Genomic DNA, 20524 nt, shown 5'->3' with positions numbered 1-20524 from the left:
GCACCGCGATGAAGAGTGGCCCCCGCTTGCCACAACTAGAGAAAGCCCTCGCACAGAAACGAAGACCCAACACAGCCAAAAAAAAAAAAAAAAAAATACCTATGTGACCTGCATTTGCACATTATATTTCTATTGAACAGCATTGCTCTAGAGCTCATCCAAGCTTATTACTCTATTAAGTCAGGTTTCTAAAAAGATATATACCTGGACTATATTACTCTGACTTTCTACAGAAATGCCTTTACTTAAGATTAACACAGCTCCTTGCTCTTATAACTTACTTAAGGTTGATTTTTCAGAAAAGACTATTAATGGTGGAAGCAACGTAAGTGTACATCAATGGATGAATGGATAAACAAAATGTGGTATACACATACAGTGAAATATTACATAGCCTTAAAAAGGAAAAATATTCTGACACATCCTACAAAGATGAACCTTGAAGACACTATGCTAAGTGAAATAAGCCAGTCACCAGAGGAAAAATACTGTATAATTCCATTCATATAAGGTGTGCAGAGCAGTCAAATTCATAGAGACAGAAAGTAGAACGATGGCTGTCAAGGGCTGAGGGAGGTGGGAAAGAGAAGTTGTCATTTAATGGGTATAGTTTTAGTTTTGCAAGATGAAAAAAGTTCTGCTGATAGACAGTGGTGATGGTTGCAAAACAGTGTGAATGTATTTAATGCCAGTGAACTGTACACTTAAAAATAGTCAAAACAGTAAGCTTTATAGTATGTATATTTTACCACAATTTTTCTAAAAGGCTGTTATCTGTACATATCTACCTGTAAATCTGGTATACAGAATAGTGCCTTTCTACATAAGAACCTATGAAATATATTCTCTCAGTTTTGAGTTAGGAAAAGTTTATTTTATCAATAGATGACAAACTCTCTAACTCAGGAAGTTTTCCTTTTTTCCTTTCTGCCCATTTGTCTACAGATGAATTGTGTGCTTTCTTTCTTTCTTTAAATGGAAGTTCCTGATATAATCAACCCATTACACAGCCAGTTTGCACCCTACACAGACATTATCTGTTTAGTCTGGCTCTTATCCACCCCTCCTTTTTAAACTTTTACTTTATAGATCCTTTTATCGTGTTTCACCTCAAGTCTCCTTTAAAAATTAGGAGATTTAATTAATAAATCTTAGTCTTGCCTTATACTCATTTAAAACAAGCAAACTGCAATCACAATAGCATAATCCAAATATATGAGCCTTTAAATTAACTTTATTACATATGTAATTATCATATTACAACTCCCAAAGATTCTTTGATTTGTACTCCTGAATATATTAATCAAGGTATCACTAAAACAGAGGTTATTCAGTTAGAGGATGGTGAAAAATTGGCTATGCAGTAAATATGAGAGGCAAAACTGTAAAGTAAAAAAATCTCATAATCAGGCTAATAATATTGACATTAACCCTGTATTACCTAGTGGTTTAAAATGCTCAGTATAAATTTAAACCTTAAAGGCCCATACTAAACCACCTTGGAATAGTCTACTTCCAATGATACATATAGAAAAGAGCACTGAAATTCATTTTTTAAATTGTAAATCAGAGTTTACTAACTCAGGCAAGTTATCTAATCCCAGATTAGCCCAAAATAATATTTTATTTGTTATATGAATGTTTTATGTGAAACATTAAGCATATTTTTGTTTCTATATTAAAATAATTAAGGCATAAACAATATTATAAGAAACAATGAAAAAATGTTTACTATGAGTACTTATAAAATATTTGACCACATTTATATGAATTTAAAATAAAACCTCAAAAGCACTTATTTGAAGAAATCAATGCAATCAATGCAAACTCTTATCTGGACATTTACTAGTGATTGTATATATCATAGTGTGAAATAACTTTAATCATTATTCTGACCATGAGGCAATGTCAAATTCTAAATATACATGAGTGGTTGTAGTGTATAGTATTTATTGAATTCTTTTACGTATGCCTAGTATTTATTAATTTTAATACTCTAATTTCCCTATGATAGCAGATAACAGAGTTTAAAATCATGACTAAGGCAACCTAATAGTCTTAAAATTTAATACTATATTGTTGATATGTCTACTGTCTTCAAATTCAAATTCCAAACATATAATAAAGAGAAGACTTACCACAAAGCAAAAAAAAAAGCTAATTTTTGCTACTTGAGTTGCAGTAAGTTTCCCCACAGTTTTGAGTAAGGATTCTTGTTCTTTCACGGTAGGATATGACATGCGAGACAACTTAGCTTCCAATGCGTGGCTTGATGGAAGCTGTCGAATCTCCATGATATTACTAAACCTTACACGAGACTTTTTGGGAGCTTGAAAGGAAAAGTAAAGTATAAAATCATTAAACATTTCCCCTCGCATCCAAAAAATGTCACAAGTTTTAATTTACTTGTAAATGCATATTATTTAATCCATCTATAATCATATTTGGACAGTCAAAAAAAAAACCAGTTAAATTATTACATGGAACAGCTCTGCTCATTCAAAAGAGTTGGTGGGAAAAATGTTTCCATCTATAAAAAATTCTGAAGGTTTTAAAATGAGACCAATATTCAACAAAGTTTCAAACAACTGCCTGGTTCAGGATTATAGTATGATTATTATTTTAGCATTTATAGTAAAAGTTTATTTGGATTTTTCCTCATAGATATCCAATTTATGAGAATTATTTTCCTGGTCAAGCACGCAGAACATTCTTCTATAGTTCCATTCCTTGAAAGAGAATATCACGGATGAATACTGTGCGTTACGTTGAAGCTGGCATTCTTTACCATGTTCAAAGAACCAGCAAAACTCCTGTAATCTGCTATCAAGGTCTTTGATGGCCTGGTTGAAGAGGATGCTGTTCATTAATAAATGTATCTATATATACATAATAACACCACAGAGATTTCTGGTATTTGGAAGTTATTTCCATTGAATTAATAAAAACGTCCAGTCAACTGGACAACCACAGGCTGAGCCAACACCACACGGAACAGAAGAACTGCCTGGTGATCCCAGGCAACCCACAGAACCACTAAGTTTTGGGATGGCTTGAATGAAGCTAAAATTTCCACCAATTTCTAAGTAATGAAATTCTAAGTTTTGCTTACATTTTTCAGTATCAATGTTTGTGTTCTCAGGTTTTTCACTCGGAAGATCATGAAATTTCACAGGAACATATAGAGGTTCACTCTGGAATGCAGCAAAAACAGAAACAAATATAAACAAGTATAATAGCTGATATACTGGCTAAATTTAAGTGGATGGTATATAGACACAGATACCACCCAAAACAGGGCTGTTCACCACCATGTTTATACAGCATAATTTTCCCAAAATGCATTTTCAAGACTTATATAGGAAACTCAAATGATCCACCCAGGTACAATGACAGAAAGAATCAATTTAAAGCTTAGAAATGTAATCACACAGCACTGGCATATTATGATATTTAATTTTTAAATGTCATAAAAACAGACCTCTCTCAGCTAACAGATTATCTCCCATTCCTTTTCATTCATTCTTTTAACATATACATATTGAGCTCCTACTATGTCAGGTGCTGTTCTAGGTCCTAGGGCTATAAGAGCAGTAGAGACAAAGTCTCTGTCCTCAGTGATATAAAATAATCTAGTGATAGACCACAGAATTAAAGCCAGGTTTGTTTAACCATGCTCTAAAAGTCTACATTTTTAAGTGGTTCTAAATCCCCCAACTGTTTGTGAAAATGTTCTTCAGATGATCTGTATTTAAGGCACAATTCTGTTAATTTAAGAAACAAGGCTGTTTCTTAAATTAACATAAAATATTTTTTATTTCTTTAATTTATCTTTAACTCCTGATACAGACTCTGCCAATGAAAAATATTCAGTAAATGAAGAGACAATAGGATTTGGAAATAGATGGAGTCTCATTGTTGCATTGAACTTTTCATTATAGCATTTGGCCTAGAACAATTTGACATGTCCATCTTACAGATAATAGAAAAAAATAGTAGAAGAGTAGGCTGCCATCTCAACTCTGTCTTCTACACTGATAGAGACAACTGATATTAGTCTTGTTTTTGTTTTTTTCTGTTTTTTGTTTGTTTGTTTTTTGTTTTTTTGGCCGCACGGCGAGGCTTGCAGGATCTTAGTCCCCCAACCAGGGATCGAACCCGTGCTCTTGGCAGTGAAAGTGCAGAGTCCTAACCACTGAACCACCAGGGAATTAGCTTTGTTGATGCTTAGGATCCCAGAGAAAAGAAATGACATTTTCTCTAAGCTTCACAAACCATTCACAGCACCCGGTAAGCTACCTTGCAAGCAACTGTAGTTCTAAAAGTCAGAGGAACAAAAAACTGTACTGTCAGTAAGGTCACCGAGCTAGTGCTTCATAAATTGGTATTAAATTTTAGAGTTAACTTTAAAATTTTTCTCAGATCGAATGCCACATTTCGAATAATATATTTTAAAGAGATGCCTTAGTAATGGTCTAAAAAGAATAGATTTTTACATACTCTCTCTCCAACAAGATTATAAATGCTTAAACAGAGTGACTGATAATTCCTTCATATGCTTGCTTATTATCTGTCTCCCTCCCTTCCCCGAACACACACCCTCACACACTAGAACATAAGCTGTATTTTGAGAGTCTAGAACAAGTGTTTAACATATATTAAGTGCTCTTAAAAATTTGCGAAATGAATAAACAATCTGCTTATAGAGTCTCAGTGTCAAGTAAATGTATTTGTTTCTAAGTGGTAATAATATAATAACAAACATGAAGTGACAAAGTTGGTAAGAAACAAAGGACAAAGGACTTCCTTTACTATTTTCAGTCCTTAACTAATTTCCTCTTCCCTTCTCTCCCCAGAGGTGGCTGAATTGCTTACTTTTAGGTCTCAGGTGTCTCTAAGAAAGTAACAAATTACAACTCTCATGGAGAGCAGCCAACATTGAGATATATTTTTATTTTAATATAGCTGTGGTGCTATCAACGCTATTTCAGTCCTTCCCGCCATGGTCAACTCCAGCCGCTCTCTTCCTGAGGAGAAAAGAAACACTTACCAAACAACTATTCATAGTTGTATCTGTTGTGCAAGCAGCAAAGTAACCTTCAGCATCTGCAAACTACAAATAATGAGACATAAAATTCAATTAAACTCATGAAATAAAGTAGAACTAGTGTGAGTCACAGCTCAAAGGAACAGAACCAAAAATCCAGAGCAGACCTATAAGGGTATAATCATTATTAATAATAACAGCAGCTAATGCCAAGTACTCAACCATGTAAGGTAAGTATTATCTTTATTTTATTGATGAAGAAACTGAGGATAAGAAATTTCATCTAAGTAACAGAACTAGGATTAAAGCCCAATTTAGTCTAACTCTGAACTTAAGCCCTTTTCACAATATTATAATAACATTTCAGATCACTAGGGAGAGGATGGGTGGGTTAGTGAAGAGGACAAATAACATCTTAGCATTATCACGATAACAGTGTTAACCTCAAGAATCCCCTAAATGGATTCAGACACTGGACCACTTTGAGAACCACTGTGCTAGTGCTGTATAAGCATGCTTTTATTCACACCCACAACTACCCTATCATTTATCCCTGCTTAAAGTTTGAAGAGGTTAAATAACTTGCTAAAGATCACACAATCAGCAAGTGACAGAACAAGATTCAAACACCAGAAGCCCATGCCCTTAAAAAGCCTTATAAATCAGTAAGAAAGAGTCAATGTAGAAAAATGGACAAGATATGGACAACTCACAAAAGAATTCTACTGTGCCACAAATATATGAAAAAGTAACCAAAAACACACAGATTAAACAAGATACCGCTGTCTACCTATCATATTGGCAAAGCATTAGGGTTTTGCTAACAGTTCAGTCTCATGCACTGCTAACAGACATGAAACAGGTGCAATTATTGTAGATGATAATTTAGCAAAAGGAATCAAGCTATATAATGATATTACTGTTTTATCCAGCAATTATACTTTTAGGAATTTATCCTAAGTAAATAACTACAGATGTGTACAAAGACATTCCTATTTAATTACAAAAAAAGAGAAAGTGAAGGGACTTCCCTGGTGGCGCAGTGGTTAAGAATCTGCCTTCCAATGCAGGGGACACGGGTTCGAGCCCTGGTCCAGGAAGATCCCACATGTTGTGGAGCAACTAAGCCCGTGCGCCACAACTACTGAGCGTGTGCTCTAGAGCCCGTGAGCCACAACTACTGAGCCTGCATGCCACAACTACTGAAGCCCATGTACCTAGAGCCTGTGCTCCACAACAAGAGAAGCCACCGCAATGAGAAGCCCGTGCACTGCAACAAAGAGTAGCCCCCGCTCACCGCAACTAGAGAAAGCCCATGCGCAGCAACGAAGACCCAACGCAGCCAAAAATAAATAAATAAATAAATGTGTAAAAAAAAAAAGAGAGAGTTTTATATTCTTCATTATCAAAAATTCAGTTTCTACTACATGGAAGATACATCACTACATAAACTGCCATTTCTTTCAACACTTAAAAACAAGCATGTTATGTGACATTAATGATGGAATATAATTTGATTAGCCAAACATCTGAAATATGTCCTGAAATATGTTATTTTCATTTTAACATATAAACTTTGAATTAGTTTGCTTCTACAATCAACTTTACAGCTAATTAGATGATATTTATTTGATCTGCAAATGACCATAGACTCTAGATATTCTTCTTATCCTTTATCTTCCATCACCTTCTCCACATTAATTGATTTGGACTAGTTAAGTAAGTCTTAACAACTCAGAGGATGCCATGAGGTAAGGGAAAGAAAGTGATTATGTATCTTTGACTTCTCACAAAACATTCTGATGCCAAGCTGATTAGAAGAGTAAATTTAAAAGTATGGACAAAAGCAAGTTTTTCTTATATCATGCTATCTTCACTCATTTAACGAACAAGTTAAACTGTTTTTCAAGAAACTAATAGTTTGAAAAAATTTACCCCTGCACCAACAAACACTTAAAATTTAAAACTTACAAAAGCAGCATGCTTTCCTCGAAATCCTCTTGTACACTGTTGTCTCCATGGCTTCCAAATTATAAAGCCCAAAAGGTACAGAACAAACATAGATGTTTTTGCAAAGGTGCTGAAGAATGGTTTGTTGTACTGAGTAAAAACATACTGTGGAGGAAAAAGTTACAGAAACTATGAGACAAACCTTATTACTCATTTCCAATAAAATACAGTTATTACATGATTTTTAACTCTAGAAGTTCATTTGGAAGGGAAAGATCAAACGGGATTATAAAAATATTTTGAATTCATTTCTGAATATTGTATTTGCCTTGCATACAAAGGATAATATTTCCAAAACAAAGCAGCAACAACTTGCAAAAAAACTTTTGTTCAATATTCACTGAAAACCTACTATGCAACAGTATCTATACTAGCAGCTAAGGAAAAATAAGACAGGATTTCCTGAGAGGAGACCTATAGATACAGATACAGATATATAGACATAGATATAGATATGAAGAATACACAGTATAATGCGCTAATACCATGATAGGGGGATACAGGGTACCATGGGAATACCAAAGAAAGACGGACCATTTTGAACATTACAGAAGTTTCCCAAAAGAAGCTATTCTTGATCTGTATCTGAAGGTCTGAATAATAGCCCAAACAGAGGAAATAGCATAAAGAGAGGCAATGAAACAGTATGGGGTATAAAGAAAACAGCATGAAGTTTAATGTCATTAGGAAGTTATACAACAGCCTGTAATCACTGTTTTTTTGTTTGATTTTTTTAAATTGAACTATCGTTGATTTACAATGTTGTGTTAGTTTCAGGTGTATAGCCAAGTGATTCAGTTTTTTATGTATATATACACATTCTTTTTCAGATTCTTTTCCATTATAAGTTATTACAAGATATTGAATACAGTTCCCTGTGCTATACAGTAGATCCTTGTAATCTTCATTTAAATTGAAAATATCAGAATGAACTCATAATTTTTGTTTCCAAAAAAAACCCCCCAAAAACCTAGTTATGTGCATTGAAAAGGCCTAGAAAAAAATGATAACCCAGAGAGGGAAGACAGCAGAAGGAAGAACTACAATTCTGTAGCCTGTGGAAGGAAAACTATATTCACAGAAAGATAGACAAAATGGAAAGGCAGAGAACTTTGTACCAGACGAAGGAGCAAGAAAAAACCCCACAAAAACACCTAAATGAAGTGGAGATAGGCAACCTTCCAGAAAAAGAATTCAGAATAATGATAGTGAAGATGATCCAGGACCTCGGAAAAGGAATGGAGGCAAAGATCGAGAAGATGCAAGAAATGTTTAAGACCTAGGAGAATTAAAGAACAAACAGAGATGACCAATACAATAACTGAAATGAAAACTGCACTAGAAGGAATCAATAGCAGAATAACTGAGGCAGAAGAACGGATAAGTGACCTGGAAGACAGAATGGTGGAATTCACTGCTGCAGAACAGAATAAAGAAAAAAGAATGAAAAGAAATGAAGACAGCCTAAGAGACCTCTGGGACAACATTAAATGCAACAACATTTGCATTATAGGGGTCCCAGAAGGAGAAGAGAGAGAGAAAGGACCCGAGAAAATATTTGAAGAGATTATAGTCGAAAACTACCCTAACATGGGAAAGGAAATAGCCACCCAAGTCCAGGAAGCGCAGAGAGTCCTATACAGGATAAGCCCAAGGAGAAACACACCAAGACACATAGTAATCAAACTGGCAAAAATTAAACACAAAGAAGACAATTATTGAAAGCAGCAAGGGAAAAATGACAAATAACATACAAGGGAACTCCCATAAGGTTAACAGCTGATTTCTCAGCAGAAACTCTACAAGACAGAAGGGAGTGGCATATACACTTAAAGTGATGAAAGGGAAAAACCTACAACCAAGATTACTCTACCCAGCAAGGATCTCATTAGGATTCAATGGAGAAAGTAAAACCTTTACCGACAAGCAACAACTAAGAGAATTCAACACCAGCAAACCAACTTTACAACAAATGCTAAAGGAACTTCTCTAGGCAGGAAGCATAAGAGAAGTAAAAGACCTACAATAACAAACCCAAAACAATTAAGAAAATGGTAATAGGAACATACATATTGATAATTAACTTAAATGTAAATGGATTAAATGCTCCAACAAAAGACATAGACTGGCTGAATGGATACAAAAACAAGACCTGTATACATGCTGTCTACAAGAGTCCCACTTCAGACCTAGGGACACATACAGACTGAAAGAGAGGGGATGGAAAAAGATATTCCATGCAAATGGAAATCAAAAGAAAGCTGGAGTAGCAATTCTCATATAAGACAAAATAGACTTTAAAATAAAGACTATTACAAGAGACAAAGAAGGACACTACATAATGATCAAGGGATCAATCCAAGAAGAAGATATGACAATTATAGGTACATATGCACCCAACACAGGAGCAACTCAATACATAAGGCAACTGCTAACAGCTATAAAAGAGAAAACTGACAGTAACACAATAATAGTCGGGGACTTTAACACCTCACTTACGACACTGGACAGATCATCCAAACAGAAAAATAATAAGGAAACACGAGCTTTAAATGACACAATAGACCAGATAGATTTAATTGATATTTATAGGACATTCCATTCAAAAACAGCAGATTACGCTTTCTTCTCAAGTGCACACGGAACATTCTCCAGGACAGATCACATCTTGGGTCACAAATCAAGCCTTGGTAAATTTAAGAAAACTGAAATCGTATCAAGCATCTTTTCCGACCACAACGCTATGAGATTAGAAATCAATTACAGGGGAAAAAAACGTAAAAAACACAAACACATGTAGCCTAAACAGTATGTTACTAAATAACCAAGACATCACTGAAGAAATCAGAGGAAATCAAAAAATACCTAGGGACAAATTACAATGAAAACACGATGATCCAAAACCTATGGGATGCAGCAAAAGCAGTTCTAAGAGGAAAGTTTATAGTAATACAAGCCTACCTCAGGAAACAAGAAAAATCTCAAATAGACAATATAAACTTACACCTAAAAGAACTAGAGAAAGAAGAATAAACAAAACCCAGTTAGTAGAAGGAAAGAAATAATAAAGATCAGAGCAGAAATAAATGAAATAGAAACAAAGAAAACAATAGCAAAGATTAATAAAACTAAAAGCTGCTTCTTTGAGAAGATAAACAGAATTGATAAACCTTTAGCCAGACTCATCAAGAAAAAGAGGGAGAGGACTCAAATCAATAAAATTAGAAATGAAAAAGGAGAAGTTACAACAGACACCGCAGAAAGACAAAGCGTCATAAGAGACTACTACAAGCAACTCTATGCCAGTAAAATGGACAACCTGGAAGAATGGACAAATTCTTAGAAAGGTATAACCTTCCAAGACTGAACCAGGAAGAAATAGAAAATATGAACAGACCAATCACAAGTAACGAAATTGAAACTGTGATTAAAAATCTTCTAACAGGGCTTCCCTGGTGGCGCAGTGGTTGAGAATCTGCCTGCCAATGCAGGGGACACGGGTTCGAGCCCTGGTCTGGGAAGATCCCACATGCCGTGGAGCAACTGGGCCTGTGAGCCACAACTACTGAGCCTGCGTGTCTGGAGCCTGTGCTCCGCAACAGGAGAGGCCGCGACAGTGAGAGGCCCGCGCACCGCGATGAAGAGTGGCCCCCGCTCGCCGCAACTAGAGAAAGCCCTCGCACAGAAACGAAGACCCAACACAGCTAAAAATAAATAAATAAATAAATAAATTTATTAAAAAAAAAAAAAATCTTCTAACAAACAAAAGCCCAGGACCAGATGGCTTCACAGGTGAATTCTATCAAACATTTAGAGAAGAGCTAACACCCATCCTTCTCAAACTCTTCCAAAACATTGCAGAGGAAGGAACACTCCCAAACTCATTCTACGAGGCCACCATCACCCTGATACCAAAACCAGACAAAGATACTACAAAAAAAGAAAATTACAGACCAATATCACTGATGAATATAGATGCAAAAATCCTCAACAAAAATACTAGCAAACAGAATCCACACAGCAATCAGAGAAGAAAAAGAAATAAAAGGAATCCAAATCAGAAAAGAAGAAGTAAAGCTGTCACTGTTTGCAGATGACATGATACTGTACATAGAGAATACTAAAGACTCTACCAGAAAACTACTAGAGCTAATCAATGAATTTGGTAAAGTAGCAGGATACAAAATTAATGCACAGAAATCTCTTGCATTCCTATACACTAATGATGAAAAATCTGAAAGAGAAATTAAGGAAACACTCCCATTTACCACTGCAACAAAAAGAATAAAATACCTTGGAATAAACCGACCTAAGGAGACAAAAGACCTGTATGCAGAACAGAATAAGACACTGATGAAAGAAATTAAAGATGATACAAACAGGTGGAGAGATATACCATGTTCTTGGATTGGAAGAACCAACATTGTGAAAATGACTCTACTACCCAAAGCAATCTACAGATTCAATGCAATCCTTATCAAACTACCAATGGCATTTTTCACAGAACTAGAACAAAAAATTTCACAATTTGTAAGGAAACACAAAAGACCCCGGATAGCCAAAGCAATCTTGAGAAAGAAAAACGGAGCTGGAGGAATCAGATTCCCTGACTTCAGACTATACTACAAAGCTACAGTAATCAAGACAGTATGGTACTGGCACAAAAACGGAAATATAGATCAATGGAACAGGATAGAAAGCCCAGAGATAAAGCCACGCACATATGGTCACCTTATTTTTGATAAGGAGGGAAGAATATACAATGAAGAAAAGACAGCCTCTTCAATAAGTAGTGCTGGGAAAACTGGACAGCTACATGTAAAAGAATGAAATTAGAACACTCCCTAACACCATACACAAAAATAAACTCAAAATGGATTAAAGACCTAAATGTAAGTCCAGACACTGTAAAACTCTTAGAGGAAAACATAGGCAGGACACTCCATGACATAAATCACAGCAAAATCCTTTTTGACCCACCTCCTAGAGTAATGGAAATAAAAACAAAAATAAACAAATGGGACCTAATGAAACCTAAAAGCTTTTGCACAGCAAAGGAAACCATAAAAAAGACAAAAAGACAACCCTCAGAATGGGAGAAAATATTTGCAAATGAAGCAACTGACAAAGGATTAACCTCCAAAATACACAAGCAGCTCATGCAGCTCAATATGAAAAAACAAACAACCCAATCCAAAAATGAGCAGAAGACGTAAATAGACATTTCTCCAAAGAAGTTATACAGACTGCCAACAAACACATGAACGAATGCTCAACATCACTAATCATTAGAGAAATGCAAATCAAAACTACAATGAGGTACCACCTCACACCAGTCAGAATGGCCATCATCAAAAAATCTACAAACAATAAATGCTGGAGAAGGTGTGGAGAAAAGGGAACCCTCTTGCATTGTTGGTGGGAATGTAAATTGATACAGTCACTATGGAGAACAGTAGGGAGGTTCCTTAAAAAACTAAAAATAGAACTACCATACGACCCAGCAATCCCACTACTGGGCATATACCCAGAGAAAACCATAATTCAATAAGAGTCATGTACCACAATGTTCACTGCAGCACTATTTACAATAATCAGGTCATGGAAGCAACCTAAATGCCCATCAACAGACGAATGGATAAAGAAGATGTGGTACATATATACAATGGAATATTACTCAGCCATAAAAAGAAATGAAATTGGGTCATTTGTAGAGACGTGGATGGATCTAGAGAATGTCATACAGAGTGAAGTAAGTCAAAAAGAGAAAAACAAATACCCTATGTTAACACATGTATGTGGAACCTAGAAAAATGGTACAGATGAACTGGTTTGCAGGGCAGAAATGGAGACACAGATGTAGAGAACAAACGTATGGACACCAAGCGGGGAAAGCGGCAGGGGGTGGGGGTGGGGGTGGGATGAATTGGGAGATTGGGATTGACATGTATACAGTGATGTGTATAAAATGGATGACTAATAAGAACCTGCTGTATAAAAAAATAAATAAAATTAAATTAAAAAAAAAAAAGGTAACCCATAAGGAATGAGCACCTCTAGAATCCAGATGATGATCTGTACCATTTTGCACACAAAAAAACCATAGGCCCTTGAAGAAAGGGTCAAATCCAAGTATGGGGCAGTAATGTATGAGATGAGTCTGGGGCATCTTGTGCCAGAAGGCAAACAGGATGTTAAAGATTAATGGGGTAGGGACTTCCCTGGCGGTCCGGTGGTTAAGACTTCGCCTTCCAATGCAGGGGGTGAGGGTTTGATCCCTGGTTGGGGAGCTAAGATCCCACATGCCTCGTGGCCAAAAAACCAAAACATAAAAAAAGAAGCAATATTGTAACAAATTCAATAAAGATGTTAAAAATGGTCCACATCAAAAAAATCTTAAAAAAAAAAAAATGATTAACGGGGTAATATTGAAAGGACACTGGAGAGAATTTAAAGGGGGTCCCACCGGCCAAAGATAGGGCAGTTTAAGCCTCAAAAGGGATAATAAGCACAATTGTTTAAAACACATCAAATATACAAAAATCTGTAAATGTATAATGATATGCAAAAAATCCTCAATGGTTACTTCTGGAAGTTGCTAGGCAACATTGTTTAAAATGAATAAAGGGGAAAAAATGAATAAGGAAAAGAATCAAGATTTATCCAACCTTTCCTATATGACCCGTGTATCAGGATAACCAAACAGTAGTTGTGGAAAAGTTCTCCTTAAAGAATTCTAGCTAATAAATGCAGAAGGAACGACCCTTAGAAAAATCACCATTTTACAACCCTAGTGAAATACTCTATCTGGGCAATAATCATATGGATATTCAACCACTACCTAAAGATTGATGAGGAACTTACAGTGCTCAAATTGGCATCATCCAAAGTAAGACTTGCAGCCATTATGGGCCTCATGTTGTGATGTCAAAGGAAGTACCCGATACCACCAAGGCATTTTTTCCTAAAAACTGAACCTAAATCAAATCAAGACTTTACATCTAACTACCATTTTACAGGAAAAAGAGAGACAAAGGAGCAAGCTAAATGACATCTCAAGGAAGTAAGTAGCCAAATCCAGAACGTGTGTGCTGTGGACTGAATGTTTGTATCCCCTTAGGTGAAAATCTTAACCCTCAATGTGATGGTATGAGGAAGCAGGAGCCTGTGGGATGTGATTAGGTCATGAGGGTAAGTCACGAATGAGATTAGTTCCATACAAAAGAGACTCCAAAAAAAAAAAAAAAAGAGACTCCCGAGAGCTCTCCTGCCCCTTCTGCTTTGTGAGGACACAGTGAGAAGACTGCCATCTAAGAACCAGGAAGCGGTTCACAACAGACATCAAAACTGCTGGCGCCTTGATCTTGGGTTTTTCAGTCTCCAGAACTGTAAGAACTGTTGTTTGAACCACCCAGTCTACAGTGGCCTGTTACGGCAGCAGCCCAAATGGACTATGACAGAGTGATATATTCTACAGGAAGAATGATCCATTTCTCCAACAAATCAAAAAAAAAAAAAAAAAAAAAGGGAGGAAATACGGTTAAGGACTAAAAGTGACTTAAAAGTTCCAACAAATGTAATGTGTGATCTTTGACTAGATCCTAACCTAAAAAGACGTCCTCGACAACCAGGAAAATTTGAATATCAGATGATTTAATCAATTATAATTGATTTTGTGAGATATATTAATGGCATGGTAATTATATTTAAAAAATTAGAAGTCCTTTTGAGATGAATATGAAAGAATTTATAGGTGAAATGACAGGTGGCTAGAGCTTGCTTTAAACACTGGAAGAAAAAATGTTTGGGAAGGGGTTGATAAGATTGGCGAAATTTGGGGCTTCCCTGGTGGCGCAGTGGTTAAGAATCCACCTGCCAAGGCAGGGGACACGAGTTCGAGCCCTGGTCTGGGAAGATCCCACATGCCATGGAGCAACTAAGCCCGTGCGCCACAATTACTGAGCCTGCGTGCCTAGAGCCCGTGAGCCACAACTACTGAGCCTGCGCTCTTAGAGCCCGCGAGCCACAACTACTGAGCCCGCGTGCCTAGAGCCCGTGCTCCGCAACAAGAGAAGCCACCGCAATGAGAAGCCCGCGCACCGCAACGAAGAGTAGCCCCAGCTCGCAGCAACTAGAGGAAAGCCCGCGTGCAGCAACAAAGACCCAACACAGCCAAAAATAAATAAATAAAATAGAATAAATAAATTTATTAAAAAAAAAAGATTGGCATGGGGCTTCCCTGTTGGCGCAGTGGTTGAGAATCTGCCTGCTAATGCAGGGGACACGGGTTCGAGCCCTGGTCTGGGAAGATCCCACATGCCATGGAGCAACTAGGCCCGTGAGCCACAACTACTGAGCCTGCGCGTCTGGAGCCTGTGCTCCGCAACAAGAGAGGCCACGATAGTGAGAGGCCCGCGCACCGCGATGAAGAGTGGTCCCCGCTTGCCTCAGCTAGAGAAAGCCCTCACACAGAAACGAAGACCCAACACAGCCAAATAAATAAATAAATATTAAAAAAAAAAAAAAAAAGATTGGCAAAATTTGATAACTGTTACAGGTAAGTGATGGGTACGTGAAGATCCATTATACCATTCTCTCTACTTTGTATATGTCAGAAAATTCCCACAATAAAAAGACTGATTTTCAATTTTGAAATACACAGCATATCTTAAGTTTGAAGAGCATATTTGGCTGAGGAATTAGACACATTACATATGCTCCTGGATAACCAAATTATAAACTATCCTCTTATCAACAGGTTTTACTTTTTTCAAAAACAGGGACAAGTTTGTTGTTGGGTTTTTGTTTTTGTTTTTTTTACTTTGCTTAGATATGGATTGTTAAATTATAATTTAATCAGGTGCTCTTTGTCCTAAACTTTATTACGTGATAAATAAAAACCAAACTATTTATTTAAAACTAAAATAAAATTTTAAAGATAGGCTTATTTCCCTGTCAACATTAAAGAGGTTTCTTTGTAGTTAAACTACAGAATGTTAATCTAAAAAAAAAAAGGTTGTAGTAGAGCGAAAAATAAATGGCCTATTGTATTCCAGAGCCTAAGTCCAAAAAAGGCTAAACATTTATTCATTCATCAGATACAATGTCAATGTCAACTATTTACTTAGCTACCATGTGAAATGACCAGCAGTATCACACTGCTTCTTTTGACATTTAAGTTCATTTTATAAATGCTAGTCTTCCTTTTGCCTTAAGATAGCAACATGTAAGTTGAAATGCAGTAACTTCTGAAAATAAGTTTTTACAGGGATCATTAGCCAAACAGAATAAAGTACCTGTACAAGTTGAAAGAAAAACTAGCTTGCGAACTCAAAATACCACATTACTACCGACAGGTCAACAATAAAAACAACATAAAATTTAACTAAAGGCAATCACTGTATACATATACTTTATAATAATGTTTGAATCGGCAAACATATAAATGTCCATGCACGCATGTATGTGTACGATAGTGCCCTGTACAGGAAAACTCAGATCACTTTCACTCATCTGACCTAAAGCATTCTCACTTTCTACTAAATGGTGACAAATGGATTCGCATCCTAGATGGCTGTTCCACTAGAAGACAGTATTTCTAAAGAAAGAAATTAATTTAGGAAAAGAACAACAAAAACACCCACAAATATTAAGAAAATATGCATGTATCTCATTTTCTAAATAATCTCCCTAAAAGATATAAGAAAACTGTAGGAAGCACCAAAAAGAGTATCCTTTCAGTTTCAACTTGAATTGATACTAATTCATTATCAAAGATAAATAATTCAACAATATTCAAAATACTGCTTTAAGTAAGTATGAGAGATAGTAATGACGAGAGATACTATAACAATAGTAATATTTCTATAACGCAACATCATTCCTAGACAAGAATTACATACCGAAGTAAGTTCTGAGGATGCGACCCATATCACATCAACAAGTAGGAGAATAACAATCCCAAGAGCCATTCGCCTGCGCTGAGTGAAACCACTGCTCTGGGAATTCATTCGGTTCATGATAAATACACACACCATTTGCAGTCTGTTTCGTGAAAATACAGATCACATTAGAGGAGATATTTTAAAAGTAACCGTATAAAAACGAGAAAATTAGTAAAACAGAAATATCTTACATTTGTTAAGCTAATATTCAGGTTGAAAGTCATCCAGGTAAAAAAAAAAAAAAAGTGTGTAATTTACCTTATTTTAAAGGCCTTTCTGAGGTCTTCAAGAGCAGTGCCTGAAAACTGGGCAGATCTGAGTCTAAATGGAGGTGAAGAACTCAGCGCACCTAAAACCCACCACAAAACAATGCTTATGAAAACATCGATCACTCAACGTTAAGATTCATAAGCTCTTTTTCACTCTTCACCTTCCAAATGAAAGAATATCAAAGTGTGTAAAATATAACTGACACTTTCCTCTAGACTTTCATGTGATCCGTTGTGCATTTCAAATTATACTCAGAAAAGAACACGGTACAGGAAAAAAAAAAAAAGCCGTATTCAACAAACGGCATATTTAAGAATAGTTAGCTACTGAAAAATAGCTTCTCCGAGTTTCATAAATACAGAACTGCATTCGCCTCCCGTGCCTCTCTCCGGAGGTACCCACTCCCGGGACAGCGTCTAGACACGCGCCGGTTTCTAAGTGTCTTTTCCGTCCCCGATCTCGAGCGGAGTTGGGTGATGTGAGAGGAAGGGATTTGTTGTGCGTCTCGACGGCACGTTTCCAAGCACCTCACGTGGTAAAGGGAAAGGATCCTCCAGGCTTCCCCACCCACCCCTGTCACTTATTTTAGATCTAAATAGTCATTCACGAGATGGGTGGGGAAACAGCTGTTAAAGGGAATCTTCCTTTTTCGGAGGAAAAAAAAAAAAGTTAAGCCGGGGACGCCTCCCCAGGGAAGGCGAGTAAAGCCCTGAAGCGGCGGCGCCCAGGAAGCTTCCTCAACGGCCAGAGTGTGGACCGGGTTCGCTCGCCCCCGTCAGCCTCCCCCCCTCACTCGGCCCCCAGACACCGTTGCCGTTTCGGTCAAAGCACGTCGGCTGCTACCAAAGGCTGGAGGTGGGGCTGTTGGTGGACCCTCGATCCCGGCTTCGGCTCCGGGTGATTCCGCGGGCCTCCCGTGCCTACCTACCTGGCCTTCCTGCCCCGCGATGGTGTCGTGGCGGCACCATGAGCGGACCCGGCCCGGACCCGCCGCCGCCCAGGGCCACGGCCGCGGCCTCGGACTCACAGGGCTGTCGCGGCGCCTGACATTGCGCTGCGCTGGAGGCCCAGCCCCTGAAGCCGCGGTGCCCCTCCGGGCGACTCTGCCGACGCCACCCGGCTCCACTCGGCCCGGGAGGGCGGGGAGCGGGCGAGAGTGAGGAACCGCGCAGGCAGCGATGGCCGCGGAGGCCTGGAGCTGGATCCCGGCCCCGCCCCCGGCTCCGGTCCCGCTCCCGCCCCCGGCCAGCCAGCCCGGCCTGCGGCCCTGCCCCCCGGCCTGAGGGCGGTGGCGCGCGGGTTACGTCACGGAGGCGCAACGGCGGCCGCGGGAGGGTCCGCATGTAGGGTGGTTTGGCGGCGCTGGGCACCGAGCGCGGAGATGCGGCTGGAGCGGCAGGGAGGAGCGGAGGTGGGAAGAAGGGAAGTGCGGCGCGGTGGAAGGAGAAGAGGGAAGCGGGCGTGGGTGGCTGGGGCGGAGCGAAGGTCAAGGGAGGTGGCCGAGCCTCCAGATGGCCCCGCACTAAAAGAAGAGATAGCAACTCCATTTCTTACAAAGTTCGGTCAGGCAACTCTCGATATTCCTTTCTCGAGAAGAGGCCGGAAAAGCAAAATGGCTTGGGAGAACTTTTGCTTTCTGGAAACTTTTTGTATGTAAAGTAGATCCCAGCTCTGGGAATTAGAAGCTGTGTCCCTAGGGCAAGCTGCTTCACCTCCCTGACCCTCAGTTTCCTCATCTGAAAAGTGGGCGTAATAATAGTAGTACCTGCCTCATCTGTTAGTTTGTACATATGCCAGGATTACATGAGCGTACAAATGTGAAGGGCTTAGATAATTCATGGCATGTAGAACACAAATGTTAATAATTATTACATTGTACAGATTTTTTCTTAATCATCTTTTCAGTATCCCATAAGAAAAATGGCTTGCCAGCGAGCTGGTTTGCATTTAGAAAACGAAAACAATGCTAAGAGGTTCTGTATGGAGTTGTCTACCACCAGCGCATTTGTAACATCTTTATGAGATGGTGCGAAGAAATGAAATTTTCTTACTTCTGTAGTCAAATGTAGTGCATTTCTTACCTTTTTAATCTCTCATTTTATTGAAATTGAATGTATTGAAATTTTTCAGTTGACTAGTAAAACAATACCAATGGACATTTTTTGTGTTAATCTAGTCAATTTCTAATAAACTATCAGCATCAAGCTCCTCTAATAAATAATTCAGAAATGTATCATGCAGAATAGAAAAATCTTAACCATTTACTTAAAATTACTACTTAGGGGAAATTTGTTTGCAGACATTAATCAAATTATTTCAGTACCCGCTTTATCCTTCTTTCTTTAGGGTGTCAGGCTCATAATATGCTTCAGAATTTTTATGCTACATTTATGATACATAGACTGAAAAAAATAGTAGCATTATGAATACCTCCCAGGATCTAAGAGTCAGGAAAATTAGGTTCTAATTCTTAATCTCACCACAATTTATTGTGTAATCTTGAGGACTATTATTCTCTCTACCTCAGTTCTCCATCTATAAATATGCTGATACTCTTATCTGTTTCTTAAATAAATAATGCAAATGTAAGTACTTTGTAAATGTATATAAATTACCATTATTACCACTTATTTCCAGAGCATCTGCTAAAGGACTGTGCCTCTAATCCTAGGTTAATCTTCCCTTAACATTTTTTTCCCAGCATACTCTGAGGGAAATTCCACTGGACTACTCTGAGTCAACAGGCCCTGGTGTGGTTTCTGTGCTGTGGCATCCTGACCTCAGGCATTTTTCTTTTGTCCCCATATGTCTTGTCCAAGGCCAAGTCCTCAGAAACTTCAAAGTCGTAGAAAGCTGCTTTCTGATATAAGTTTAACTCATCTCTGTGTGATTAAGTCTTAAAAGCAGGTATCTTTACATTTCCCTTCCTACCAAATCCCAGCTGTCTACATTTTCAAATATAAATTACACCAGAGCAAAGATTTTTGCCTATATGGTCCTCCATTATCTCCTCAGCACCTAGAATAGTGCCTGACACAGAACTGCAGTCAATATTTTGTTGAATGAGCTTGAACATCCTGCTGTCTCTTTACCTTTTGAAGCCAATTTTCTTCCTCATATCTTCATTTCTGTTGGTAGTACTATTTTCGTAGTCTCACAGGCTTAAAAAGATTGATCTTTCATTTTTATTAATTTCCTTTTTACTCTTCAAAGTCGATCACTCTTCAAGTCCTTTTGAAATCTGTCAATAGTA

At 37.9% G+C, this 20524-nt stretch overlaps 1 protein-coding gene across 3 annotated transcripts in view; it reads right to left on the bottom strand.

Moving 5' to 3' along the window:
- SLC35F5 (solute carrier family 35 member F5) overlaps nucleotides 1–18533 on the bottom strand; it is a 45011-nt gene extending 26478 nt beyond the window's left edge. Inside the window, exons 1-7 of one of the 3 annotated variants that reach the window (XR_005020646.1) lie at nucleotides 18200–18532; nucleotides 17260–17350; nucleotides 16960–17101; nucleotides 7019–7162; nucleotides 5051–5113; nucleotides 3113–3194; nucleotides 2139–2329 (exon numbers count right to left, since the gene is read on the bottom strand). Coding sequence is in view for 2 of the 3 variants with exons in the window: in XM_036858339.1 (XP_036714234.1) it covers nucleotides 2139–2329; nucleotides 3113–3194; nucleotides 5051–5113; nucleotides 7019–7162; nucleotides 16960–17101; nucleotides 17260–17350; nucleotides 18200–18239 (753 nt within the window). In the remaining variant the exon portion in view is untranslated. Of the gene's footprint in view, nucleotides 1–2138; nucleotides 2330–3112; nucleotides 3195–5050; nucleotides 5114–7018; nucleotides 7163–16959; nucleotides 17102–17259; nucleotides 17351–18199 lie in introns of all 3 variants that reach the window. The other 2 variants (XM_036858339.1, XM_036858338.1) reach the window with 2 other exon arrangements.
- Between the last annotated feature and the right edge of the window lie 1991 nt (nucleotides 18534–20524).

Source organism: Balaenoptera musculus, chromosome 7 (assembly GCF_009873245.2).
Source record: "Balaenoptera musculus isolate JJ_BM4_2016_0621 chromosome 7, mBalMus1.pri.v3, whole genome shotgun sequence".
NCBI classification, from domain to species: Eukaryota; Metazoa; Chordata; class Mammalia; order Artiodactyla; family Balaenopteridae; genus Balaenoptera; species Balaenoptera musculus.
Note: the sequence above shows the minus strand (reverse complement) of the source record. Positions and strands in the feature narration are given on the sequence as shown.